Source organism: Plectropomus leopardus, chromosome 5 (assembly GCF_026936395.1).
Source record: "Plectropomus leopardus strain MGB_pleo_1.0 chromosome 5, ASM2693639v1, whole genome shotgun sequence".
NCBI classification, from domain to species: Eukaryota; Metazoa; Chordata; class Actinopteri; order Perciformes; family Serranidae; genus Plectropomus; species Plectropomus leopardus.
The window spans coordinates 23,413,404-23,426,442 of NC_142180.1; the positions used below are offsets into that span (position 1 = coordinate 23,413,404).

Below are 13,039 nucleotides of genomic sequence, written 5' to 3' on the forward strand. Positions count from 1 at the left end.
TTTGGATAAAAACAAAACAAGAGCGAGATACGACAGTTGGAGACAACAAAGAAATTTAAATAATAGCTGAGGAATTTTCCGTTCACATGTCGGATGTATTTAATGGCCTCATGGACCACTGCCGTCTACATGCTGTCTGCATTGAAAGCTACATTATTTCGACATCCTGTACCGTCACCTCGTTGTCCAAAACTTTTGACACTGCTTTCTTGGTTCTATCTAGGCTATTATAAAGTACACATGAAAGAATGAGGACAATGATGTTGACAACATTTGAAAAGGACACATCTCTTTTCACACCTTGAGGGACGATAAATGAACCCTTACAAGGAACAAGGCACTCCTACTAACTAGTCAGCAGAGACAAAGGATGGATTAACAGAGTTGTATCAAGCTACTATCAAAAAGTACAGTTTCAAAACTCAGCAGCAGACAAGTCAGGCCAATAAACAGCTCAGTGGCCGCTGATAATCAATGAATTTCAGGTGTGGGGGATCCAGGCACTCAAAGAGGGGCGTGGCAGAGCTGAAACACAGTTAGAGAGGCAGCTGTCTTCCATGAAGAGGCCAGAGAAATGTCATTGGACGTAACAGAGCAAGAAATGTTTTTAGATGCAAGACATGTCAGTGCTCGTTATTTTACACTCAAATTACCAACATCTATTGAATTTTGGCTGCTTGTTGGCTTTTTTGTTTTCTTGTTTTTTACCTTTAAGGCATTAATCTATGCCTTAAAGTCCAGGTAAAGCAGATAAATTTATAAATATGTGTCCTGAGTTTGACTGTCATTAAACGTGTCATTAACCACCCAGCCAAATTGAAATTATAAAAAAAAAAATGCCAAGTATATAAAATTAACTTTCAAAATTGTAGACACATAGACAAGGTACCTTGCACCTTGCACTTAATACCATGCATTTTATGCCATACAGTATACATTGCTACTGTTAATGCACTCTTCTGCGTATGAATTGTTGTATTGTTTTGTTTTTTTGTTTTTTCTCTCTTTCTTATTTTCAGTCTTTCATATATTTATTGTCTGTTACCTGCCAAGGGACTATAGATGGAAATTAGCAGTCCTGCTAACTCTGGCATATTTACATTTGTATTTTATGTATTTTATACAGATGTTCATGCTATGTCACTTTGAAATAAACATGAAATAATATAATATATAATAATAAATCTGCTAACTCCACAATGCAGTACTACACAGTTTCCACTCTTTTCACATTTCAACAAGTATTGTCTAATATTTCTAATGTGTTTAGAAAGTAATCACTGATTTTGCTTTACCTGAACTAATAGTCAATGTAGAGAAATTACAGAAATGAGGAAAGAGAAATGGGAAACGATATGCAGCCGAGCACAGATGAACAAAGGGACGGTGTGGTTTATGGTCAGCTATAGATTCACCATCTGACAGCACTGACCCTATTTTAAGTGTGTCACTTTCCTCCTGTCTGCCCAGTAAATTTTTTGTCTCTGTATATTCAGACAGGGTGACGGCATTGAAGGAGGAGAAAATGACCCACAAGACAACCAGAGTCACACTGGTGACCAGTGTCCTCAGAGGCAGGAAGAGCCACCTCAGCAATCAGAGCCGTCTCCTCCCATCATCCCAGAGAGTAACAACGAAGAGAAGGACACAGAGCAAGACCAGAACAAATCTCAGCTCAGCTCCAGTGTGATCATCGAGGTTCCTAATGTTCAGTCATCTCTGGAGCTCTCTACAATCACAGGTATTTGAGACGAGAAATAGGCCATGCAGAGTCATGCGCCATTCTATATCTTTTACACCTAAGCTAAGTTGTTGCCTCCACAGCTGAGGCATTTTTAGAAGCGGTGAGTCATGTTATCACCTGAACTCAGGCCTATAGCTCACTGATTCGACTTGCTGCTGCTGGGCTTGGTCTGTTCTCAGCTGATTTTTTCCAGATTAAAATCCTGGTTTGAAAACTAAGTTTGTGAGTTATAATGTGAGGCCTCCTTCCTTATTTGTATCAATTGTACCATCTCCTCATTCTTTTTCTCCTCCTCCTCATCGTCCTCTTATCCTGTCCTCCAGTCAACAGTAAGGACCCTGAAACCTGCAAGTTAGAGAAAGAGGATGTAGAGGAGACAAAGCCTGTCAACACTGTGACTCCAGTCAGCATGTTCATCTTCAAACCTGACAACCCGTAAGTTGCTATAACCAGGATGGACTTTTATGATACTGAGGAGTGATAATTCTCCAAACTTCACATGTACTTGGAAAAAATTGCCAACACTGGGACATTTTCATGAGTTTTTTAGTTAAAATTTGTTGCAAAAAAAATTGATGTTGTTTAACTCTTCTATCATTAAATTTCAGCCATCTTAAAAGGACAGTTCCCCCAAGATCAAAAATACATATTTTTCCTCTTACTCACATCAGTCTAGATTGCTTTGGTGTAAGTTGCAGAGCGTTAGATATATCGGCTGTGGAGATGTCTGCCTTCTTGCCAATATAATGCAATTAAACAGCACTCAGCTGGTGGTGCTCAAATTGCCCAGAAACATTTAAAAAACTCATCAGCAATGTCTCTTTCCAGAAATCATAGTTAAGTTAGAAAATCGTTTATGTATAATTGCTCACAATAAGGTCTGTTGATTAACTTGAGTAACCAGGTCATGATTTCTGGAGAGACATTTCTATTGAGTTTTTCAGATTCATTGTTTTGGTGCTTTGAGCACTACAAGCTGAATACCATCTAGTTTCACAATATTCAAGAGAAAGCAGCAGTCTTCACAGCCAACATCTTCAACACACTGCAGCTCACATCAAAACAATATAGAATGATAAATGGCACCACAGGTAAGAGCAAAAATGTATATTTTCAATTTTGGGGTGAACTGTCCCTTTAAGCCTTTGTAGACTGACTCTTAGTAGATATGGAACCTGACATTTGTATCACATCTCCACTCTGCCATCTGCTCTCCCTCAGGGTGCGTCGAGCATGTCACTACGTGGTGAACCTCAGGTACTTTGAAATGTCCATCCTGCTGGTCATAGCTGCCAGCAGTATAGCGCTGGCTGCTGAGGACCCTGTGGCCACCTCCTCTGACCGGAATAAGGTTTGTGTGTTCACATTCATGTTAATACCATCTGTCTGACAGCTTTGACATTAGAAACCATGATATTCTTGCTGTTTCTACCATCTCCTAGATCGCTATGAGATTCGATTTCAGTCATTATCTATGCCTCGGGCCTCAAAGCTTCAACTACACTAAGCAGCAAAAGTACCCTGAGAAAAAAGAAAAAACTATCTCTAAATTGTTTTGCAAAAGGCTGCTAATGTGACTCGATGGGGGGCAGTTAAATTGTTGATGAGTGAGGAAATTAGAGTCTAAGACACACTGAGCCTTGCTGTTTATGGGAGGCATTACGCTAATCATCATTTAAGGGGACTGTTTTATACCAAGATTTGATACTGTGAACTAAAATAGTCCTAAATTTTAATGAAATCAATGCAACAAGTTAGAGAATTTCACCTTTTTTGTAAAGAACTAAACATTATCTATGTTTCATCAAAGATATATCTGATTTTCTCATCTTTCTCTTTGGCTGTTTGACACTCATTGCAGGTTCTGCGGTATTTTGATTATGTGTTCACCGGAGTCTTCACATTTGAAATGATTATAAAGGTGAGTTTAAATATGGTATGATAATGAAATGTGTTGTGATTGACTACAAGATGGTGGTGAAACATGTTAATGTACTTTTTTTGACCAAAGAGCCACAGATATTTAAAAGTCCTGTTGCTTGTCTACCGTATATAAAACAACAGTGAAGATGGGACAGTTGATATCCAATTAAAACCAAAGTATGTTATTTGATACACAGTTTCCAACTATGTCAGTTCATGACCCCTGTTTAACAAAATCAGTGTTTACTTGTGACCAGTTAACTAAAACATTTTTTCCTTTTCATTCTTTCTTCTAAGTAATTTCCCAAAGACATCAAATTTACCAGTAATCTAACTAAAATGGAACAAGTCTCTGTCTGTCTGTCTGTCTTTCCTTTGATTTACTCTGCAACTGTTCAGCCAATGGACTTCACACTTGGCGACAGTAATTCTAAGGACCCAAGGAAGTGAAGTGTCAAGTGTGAGCTCTACGAGGCATATTTATAAATCGTGCGTACTACTGCATGAAATACACACTGTGTGGTGTATTTAGAAGGGACCCTTATTAACTGTTACACCATCAAATGGCATGCTGGGCACAGCTCATACTCTATCACTCACTACAGTAAATTCAAGAATAGATGCAAAAAGAGAGACCGCAGTTTTTACATGATAGCAGACTCAAACATTTCATGCATCAGTGATGTAACTTTTGGAATGAACGCCTTTGTTCCCAGAAATAGCCTGGGTCCAAATAGCAAACTTTTAGCAAATTACGCATATACAGTACTCTTGTACTGCTAAGGGTTGCAACTATGTCATGGCAGGCGTATTGCTCAAGACCCGAAGAAGCAAAATGTTGAGAGTGAAGTTCTTTAGCTAAGCAGTTCTTGAGAAAGTGGCAAGCATGAATACCGGAGGCCAAGAGGTCGGCCCGTTTTGTTTTAAGCACTGTACTTGTTTCCAAAAAAGGCAAAAGATTCAAGAAATGTCTGAAAGAAATAGTCCAATTGTTGTGTCAAGTTGGGGGCCACTGATTTATGTTACCCTCGATGTAACAAACAGCTTTGTCAGGCCCGGTGCTCATTTAAAATACATAAATTCATAGATGACATCAAACTATCCTGGAGAAGGACATTTTTTTTCTTTACACTCTTGTCTTAGATGATTGACCAGGGTCTGATCCTCCACGATGGCTCTTACTTCAGAGACCTGTGGAACATCCTCGACTTCATCGTCGTGGTGGGAGCGTTGGTGGCCTTCGCCCTATCGTCAGTCACATGATTTATTTTATCACATGCACTAGTCATGTCTAAATGTCAAGGTGTCTTTTAATCAGCCATAAATTAGCCTTTCTGCAGTAAATGTTTCACTTCACGCAGTCAGCTTTTCCATATTGTTTATAACATTTTAACTGTTGATATACTTGTCCCTCTTTCCTGTTTTTCTCCATCTGTGGGTGATGCACCTGTGGGATTGACCAGCAGCAATGTATTGGGGTAAAAATCCAGAAAGTCTTCCTTTCTCAGAACAAATACCATATTAAATGTGCAAAATGCAGAGTAAACATCATGTAACGATTAGGGATGTCCCGATCCCATCTCAAACATCAGACTGGGGGCTGATCAATGCTTTTTCTGACTGATTGGGATCAGGAATATTTAGCTTATAGAGCATCTGATCCTTTGTTTTATGTCAGATGTCATATAAATGTTATTACTTTAATGCTGTCTGGCTCTCCTCTCTGCTGAACTTTAGAGAAGCGGCTTAGCCCTGCCCAACGCGAAATACCACACACCATACACGAAAATGAAGTATGAAACTGTTTATTTACATTATTTAGCGAAGTTATGACAACTTGTTTCATTTCTGCTCAGTATGGGAGTCTAATGGTTTTCTTTCAGCTATTGCACATGGTGTTTCTCCGCCCTGCTCAGAAAAAGCAGAGGGGACTGCTGCACAGCTTACTACAGCCACACTGACCACAGTAAAACAAAAGTACCGTGGGTCAAAAGCCAACATGGCTTATTTTTTTCATGAAGAGTAAAACGCCCCAAGAGAGGTGCAGATGAGACGATCAAAATAAACACTCAAAGAAAACAAAACATTTAGGATACTGGAACACAAGCTGAAAGGGACAGAGACATTCCCTCGAGACAGTGAGGAGGCCAACAAGTATAAAGGGAGGGTTGAACATTTTATACTTTATTTTGTTGAAAAATAATAAAAATAAGCTAATACATTTTTTAAAAAAGCATTAAAGAACAGCTTGGATGCACATATGTTTTAATGAAGAAGCCTTCTTAAAGTGTGTGCTGTGTAGCCGTATTATCTGGGAAAACAAAAGTATTGCATCACAAATTGGTATTGGGAGATACTCAATATATAAATGTCTTGGATCAGGATCGGGGGCAAAAAAAAACATGTTCGGGACATCCCTAGTAACAAAGGTAGAATAAGATGGGAAAAACAAATGTGATTTTTTTCACTGCAGTGATGTGACGCTCACAATGTCTGTCTTTCTGTATAGAAATAATAAAGGACGGGACATTAAGACCATCAAATCTCTGAGAGTGCTTCGTGTCCTCAGACCGCTGAAGACTATCAAGAGACTTCCAAAACTCAAGGTCAGAGATTCTTTGGTTGCAGATCTGAGAGCAGCGGCATAGCAAGTAGACAGATGAGGGGATAAACGGTGAAGTGACAAACTGTGAGCATCAGGGCATGAAGACTTGTTGTCAAACCTCACACGTTGTCTGTCTACAGGGAGAAAACAAAGCACAAAAGCTCTTGCATACGCACGTGGATAGTTCTTGAAAAACTTTAAGTCTTCAAACAGACCCCTCAGTGGAAAAGAAATAATAGAAAATGGAAGCTGAGGTGGTGATTTTCAGACAGGAGAACTAAAGAGAATGAAGGAAAAACAGACAAAAAGAGAGAGGAGGGAATCAGGCAGCGTGAGAGGCAGCTGGAGGATTGTCTGAGTGCACTAACAGGTACTCATTTTGGGATTGCCACATGCACACAGAGCTATAAATGAAAGATACATCTCATTCTATTCACTTCGAGCGGGAGTAAAGAACATAAACATTACCAAAAGGGCCATTAGTGGTTTGACATATCATCACATCATGTACTTAGATTAATTTCTTACCATCTAGGCAGATACTGGTTTCAATCCTTGCCATTAAAAAAAATCATACTTGCTGTCTGTGAGTGCTGGTGAGAAACTTCAACCTTCAGATTTTTTGAAGTGGGGTTGAATGAGTTAACTTCCAAAGCAGAAGACCAAAGGGAGGGAAGGGCACACATGGACCTCCAGTAAGGCATTTTGTTCACACAGTACAAGTAAAAACAGTAAAGTGATCGGCACGCCCCCAGTTTGGAGAAGCAGGTAGATATACAGACATTAAGCAATGCACGGCCATGAACAGGTTCAGCAACAAAATGTATTTTAACCACCTAAAAAAATATAAATATCATTTTAAGTGTACTCTGTATTTTGAATATTTTATTATTCCCTGATCTCACCACATGTTGTCTGTCCCACATGTCCTTCTTCCAGGCGGTGTTTGACTGTGTGGTGACGTCTCTGAAAAATGTCTTCAACATCCTGATCGTCTACAAGCTCTTTATGTTCATCTTTGCTGTCATCGCTGTGCAGCTCTTCAAGGGGAAGTTTTTCTACTGTACCGACAGCTCGAAGGACACAAAGAAGGACTGCCAGTAATACTCACTCTTTCTTTTTCTTTCTTTCTTTCTTTCTTTCTTTCTTTCTATTTATTTGTTTTTTTAGAGGAGGGGCATTTTTTAGTTTTTCTTCTTTTTGAACTGTTCATGAAAAGTGAAGAAGTATTATGAGAAAAAGTTTTTAAAAAAGGAAATTACACACTGAAATGATCAAATAAACCATTTTTTAAAAACGTTTTATTTTCTCTTCATCTCTCTTTCCCTTTTCTTCCATGTATCCCTTTTTGGGTTTATTTGTTATAGACACTGTTGTTTTGGCTCCATATCCTCTTAAATTAGTCTCTTAGGACAATAAACATGGTTATTATCTTACCAGATCCTTCCAAATTCTCCATAATTCTTACAGTTTCTTGATGTTTCTCTTATGAGATGTTTCTTTTTTTACAACCTTTCTTCTTCTGTTGTCTTTGGTCTTCTCCTCCTCTTCCTCTTCCAGGGGTTACTACATTGACTATGGGAAGGACAAGAAAGAGGTGAAGAAAAGAGAGTGGGAGAGACACGACTTTCACTACGACAACGTCATCTGGGCTCTGCTGACTCTGTTCACCGTCTCCACTGGAGAGGGATGGCCTCAGTGAGTGTCTGACTGGAATCAGCGGCTGAGTGCCAATTCTCATGCTGATTGTGGAACTTCAGCAGTAACTTTCCCCATGTTTTATTTTCCATTCTTAGAGGGCTCATTAGCTTTTATGAGCATTATAACCTTTTAACATCTGGCTTGTTCTTTGGTAATGGTCAAATCTGACCTTTGATGAAGGAAATATAATAGATGTGATTAACTTAACAAAGATTTTGCCATTCATTTATCTCACAATAAGGTTACGCTAATATTTCACTGACAGTGCTTGTGGGTTTGTACTGTTCCAACCCTCGTTAATTGACTGCCGCTGTGGAAATGAATTGATATAATATCCTCCTCCAAATTGCAAATTGGTACTTGATCCCCACCCCAACTGAGCAAATACTTTCTAACAGTTTCTTCAAAACTAATAGCTTCAATAAGTAGCAGTGATTATGCAAGAGTCTAGATTTATTGCTAAAGTTATTGATTTTTTGGATAAATAATTGCTGTTCTTGTACTGTTTCTGTTATGCTCAACAGTGGAAGCTCTCCTAATAGCATTAACATTGGTGAGCATTGTGTCTCTGCTCCTCCAGGGTTCTGCAGCACTCAGTGGATGTGACAGAGGAGGACAGAGGTCCAAGCCACGGAAACAGGATGGAGATGTCAATCTTCTATGTCATCTACTTTGTCGTCTTTCCTTTCTTCTTCGTCAATATCTTCGTAGCTCTCATCATAATCACCTTCCAGGAACAGGGGGATAAGATGATGGAGGAGTGCAGTCTGGAAAAGAATGAGGTGAAAAAACAAACACTTTCTCTATTTGTCTTATGTGGTTAATGACTCATAAGTTTCCTTTTAGTTTTTCTCTTTAATCAGCCTTTTCATTTTACTTTTTCACGCATAATCTGGTTACACTTTTTCTTCCCTGTCTCTTCCTTTCTCTGCCTTTAATTTATGCAAAGTATAGATTTACAGTCTGAAGCCTAAATAGATCAAATTTACTTTGACTGTAAAGCCATAAATGTTTTGGCCCAAAACAAACAAACAAAAAAAATCTGAATTGGGTTGTGTAATGACTAAGGAAGCCTGAAGGGCTGAAACACATCCATTGCATTTTGCTACTGTGTATCATTTAAATTATTACATACTTATTATGTGATTTTTGTATTGTGAAAGAAACAGGTCTAAATATTTCTACCACAAAGGTAAAAACTCTCTGTGATGGGCTATTGTTCTTATTTGGTACTTTAACTTAGCAGCATTGGTGGTGAAAGCAAACAAATATGTCCACACATTCTCTATTCTCTTCCAAGACTTTTCCTTTTGTGAATTTGGAATCTTTAGCTAGCCTACTCAAGTCTAGTCAACACTATTGAGATCTGTCAAAATAAAGATTAAAAGGTGCCAAGCCATAGACATATGAAGCACATTTTTATTATTTAGTCATTATGCTCCACATTTTTACAACTGGAGAATGTAAGAGTTAGGGCCTACAACAATGATAAATAAAAATTTAAATTGTAAAAAAAAAAAAAAAAGTGTTTTTCTGCCAGGCTAAAGAGCAGAATGTGGCTCCATAGCAACAGGCTGCCCAGCCCTGGATTAGTCGATTAATTGATAAATTGATCAATTCATTTTAGTTCTTTAAGCAAAATGCAATACATTGCTGGTTTCAAGCTTCTTTAATGTGAGAATTTGATGCTTTCATTTGTTGGATAAAACATAATATTTAAAAACGTCCCCTTGGGCTTATGGAAATTGCTCGAGGCATTTAGTACTATTTCTTGACATTTTATTGACAGAACGATTACTTGAGAAAATATTGATCAATCGTTTTTGAAAATAATTGTTGGTTGCAGCCCCAGTGTATAGCTTACAGAAAAAAAGAAAAAATAAACAAGCCTGTCGTTGAAGGTGCAAAGTGTAATTCTCAAGAAAAATAGTAGACTTTTGAGTGTCTTTCCCAGGTCATCAAATACCAAGGCTTTCAGTTGGTGGTTTGGTCGGACTACCACCTCAAGGTCTTTGGTATCTGTGCTTTGGTTGAGACTCAGCAATGAACAAGGTGGATAGTTGGACTGCGTTCTGTGTGTTTTTACTGTTTCACTCTTCTTTTTTTGCTCTCTCTGTTTTTCAGAGGGCCTGCATTGACTTTGCCATCAGTGCCAAGCCCCTGACCCGTTACATGCCCCAGAACCGGCACACGTTCCAGTACCGTCTGTGGCATTTTGTGGTGTCACCTTCTTTTGAATACACTGTGCTGGCCATGATCGCTCTCAACACCATTGTGCTGATGATGAAGGTGAGGATACAGAAGAAAGAAAAATCACAAAAGCAGTTAAACAGTATATTTTAGAAGGACCAGAATGAGAGGACAACTGGTGTGACAGGTTTTACCGTTATATACGTCTGTCTTCTCACTTCTATAACTGACGTACCATTTTCCACATTTCCTTGTTTGCTTATCACAGGAAAAACACACTGTGTGTTGCTTCTCAGCAACATATTCTGTCATGGACTTGCGACTGTTAACACTTTGGTTTTAAAATGAGCCGAGATGTGTCACTCCTTACTGGAAACATGGATGTGTAGAAAGTGTTGTGTCCTTTTTAAGCCCCACAGCACCATCTCAACACACTGTGATGTTTTCATTTGGATCTGCTGGTGTTTTTGTTTCTTTTTCGCCCCCTCTCTCACTTCTATTTATTTCCTGCTCTGGTCTTTTCTTGGCCTGTGCTGGTTGTTCAGTCAGACAGACAGACAGACGCATGGTGACTCAGCCTGTATTAAATATTGATCTATAATGTCCAGGGGCTGCTATTTAGCATGACCTCATTAACTGTGGCTGCCACCCCTAGAGGAATGACTCCTTTTATAGTGCGACAGATGAGAGGTGCAGAGACTGAGGCACTATTTATGGGTCTGGAGGAATCTTCCATCAACCTGTAGATCTGCAGGGTGCGGGGCTGAAGTTCACACTCATATCAGACTGGTATCATGAGGTTGCAGTGAGCTGCTTGGGGCATATTCCACTTTTTTACAGTTTCCATAACACAGATTTCTGCCGCCTTTCTGTTTTCAGTATTATCCTGCCCCGACGGCATACGGGGCCGTACTGAAGCACCTGAACACAGCTTTCACTGTTCTCTTCTCTGTTGAATGCGTCCTCAAGATCATGGCCTTCGGGTTTCTGGTGAGAGAAAAGAGCAACACACGGCCTGAATGTGAATTCATGATCTTCTTTCGAAATGTCTCAGCATCTTTCCTGTTTCCACAGAACTACTTTCGAGACACATGGAACATTTTCGACTTCATCACTGTTTTGGGAAGCATCACAGAAATTGTCGTAGACTTGCAGGTAATAAGAAAAACATGATTCAGGCTGGGTTAAGCAGGTGGGGTGGGGGTTGGTCTTTGGAAAAAAATCTTTCTGTAAACATTTCTTTTTATAATTTTGATATTTAAGTGAAATGTATTTAACCTGAAAAAAACAGACTTCTCTGCCTCCTCTTGGCTTTTATTTTCAGGCTTTAGAAAATCTAGCCCCTGATGGGAGACTTTGGCCAATGACAGGTCATGTCGTAGAGAAGGGGCTCTGATTGGCTGTTCTACATATGCAGTTGCATGTGCACGGCCCTTTGGTGAAATCCTGATTAAATCTCCAAAAATCCTGCGGTGAAAGTTACCATTCATGCATTGGTTACAACTGCCAGCAGCCCAGAAAAAGCCTTATAAAAGAGAGTCTGATAATAAATTAAATAAAATGCATGTCATTGTCACTGAAGCATTTCAGTGATGGAGAGAAAATATTCCTGATAGTTCAACCTTCTGCTAACTGGAACCAAAAGCTCATGGCTGCAGCTTCAAATTCATGTTTATGTATCTAGCATTAGCTAGAGCCTGAACTCACAATGTGTCATCTGAAAGGATTTTACAGGCCCAAAAGTTTGCAAAGAAATCCAAATGGTAACAGCTTTGGTATCACAGGATGATCAAAATGAATGACTAGTACTTGTACAGTTTCAAAGTATCTTCATAGAACGGTTCGTATGATACCCAACAAATTAGCGCCCCACAAATGACATTATGTACTTGACATAAAGTTACATAAGTTAGCTTTGGGCACGTAACTTTATATAGATTAGATTTAGGAAAAGAAACGTGGTGATGACGTACCTTACATTAAAGCACACTTGGTTTCCCATTTCAATCACAGGTGTCGTGGGGAAATTTCTGTGACTGTTAGACACCAACCTACCTCCTTTTACAGACTTTTGGTCTTTGTACTGCTTCCTTCTTTACTCTTGTCTTATCTCGTCTCTCGTTATTTGTCACATAATGGCAGTCTGTCTAATTATTTGGGTTATATGTGAATTGTTTGATCATGATTACATTGATTATACATATAAATTACACATACTTTTTGTAGTTATATGTACATTTAGGTAAATGGCATGTTAGTGTATGTAGTCTGTCCATATGCCTGTGCTCGTCTGGTGGGAGGGGTGTCGGACAGAGGTTGGAGAGCTGCAGGAAAAGTGTATTTTTAAATTCCGGCAGGGTTGGGGTTTTTTTGCCTTTTTCAGAAAACTTCCTACCCCAGCTTTAACTATCGACAGATTTACACTGATAACAGAGTGCATTTCCGCTTCTTGTCTTCTCTGCAGTTCCCCTCAATGTTAAGGTTTCATGTGAACATCAGAACTGTATTCTTCACTGTAAACAACATTTTCCCTCCCCTCCCATGTGTCCTCACTCTAGTCTGATAAGTTCAACATGAGCTTCTTGAAGCTGTTCCGAGCAGCTCGTCTGATCAAACTGCTCAGACAAGGTTACACCATCCGGATTCTTCTGTGGACCTTCGTCCAGTCCTTTAAAGCTTTGCCCTATGTCTGCCTGCTCATCGCCATGCTCTTCTTCATCTACGCCATCATCGGCATGCAGGTTAGAAAGATGCTTGATGGATCTCTGTGTCTCACTGGAGATGGCATATCGTATACTGTATTTACCAGTTTAATTCAAGTATATTTGTTTCATGATCATATAAAATCCTTAACAGTGGAAGTGCTTATGTCATGC

The 13,039-nt window shown here is 39.2% G+C and overlaps 1 protein-coding gene across 1 annotated transcript in view; it reads left to right on the top strand.

Moving 5' to 3' along the window:
* Window positions 1-13,039, top strand: part of cacna1ea (calcium voltage-gated channel subunit alpha1 Ea) — a 135,881-nt gene that overhangs the window by 106,993 nt on the left and 15,849 nt on the right. Inside the window, exons 24-36 of the mRNA XM_088077770.1 lie at window positions 1,497-1,741; window positions 2,068-2,179; window positions 2,966-3,095; window positions 3,606-3,665; window positions 4,811-4,917; window positions 6,177-6,273; window positions 7,212-7,372; window positions 7,833-7,970; window positions 8,554-8,755; window positions 10,098-10,262; window positions 11,043-11,153; window positions 11,238-11,318; window positions 12,722-12,904. Of these exons, the coding sequence (XP_087933896.1) occupies window positions 1,497-1,741; window positions 2,068-2,179; window positions 2,966-3,095; window positions 3,606-3,665; window positions 4,811-4,917; window positions 6,177-6,273; window positions 7,212-7,372; window positions 7,833-7,970; window positions 8,554-8,755; window positions 10,098-10,262; window positions 11,043-11,153; window positions 11,238-11,318; window positions 12,722-12,904 (1,792 nt within the window). The remainder of the gene's footprint in view (window positions 1-1,496; window positions 1,742-2,067; window positions 2,180-2,965; window positions 3,096-3,605; window positions 3,666-4,810; window positions 4,918-6,176; window positions 6,274-7,211; window positions 7,373-7,832; window positions 7,971-8,553; window positions 8,756-10,097; window positions 10,263-11,042; window positions 11,154-11,237; window positions 11,319-12,721; window positions 12,905-13,039) is intronic.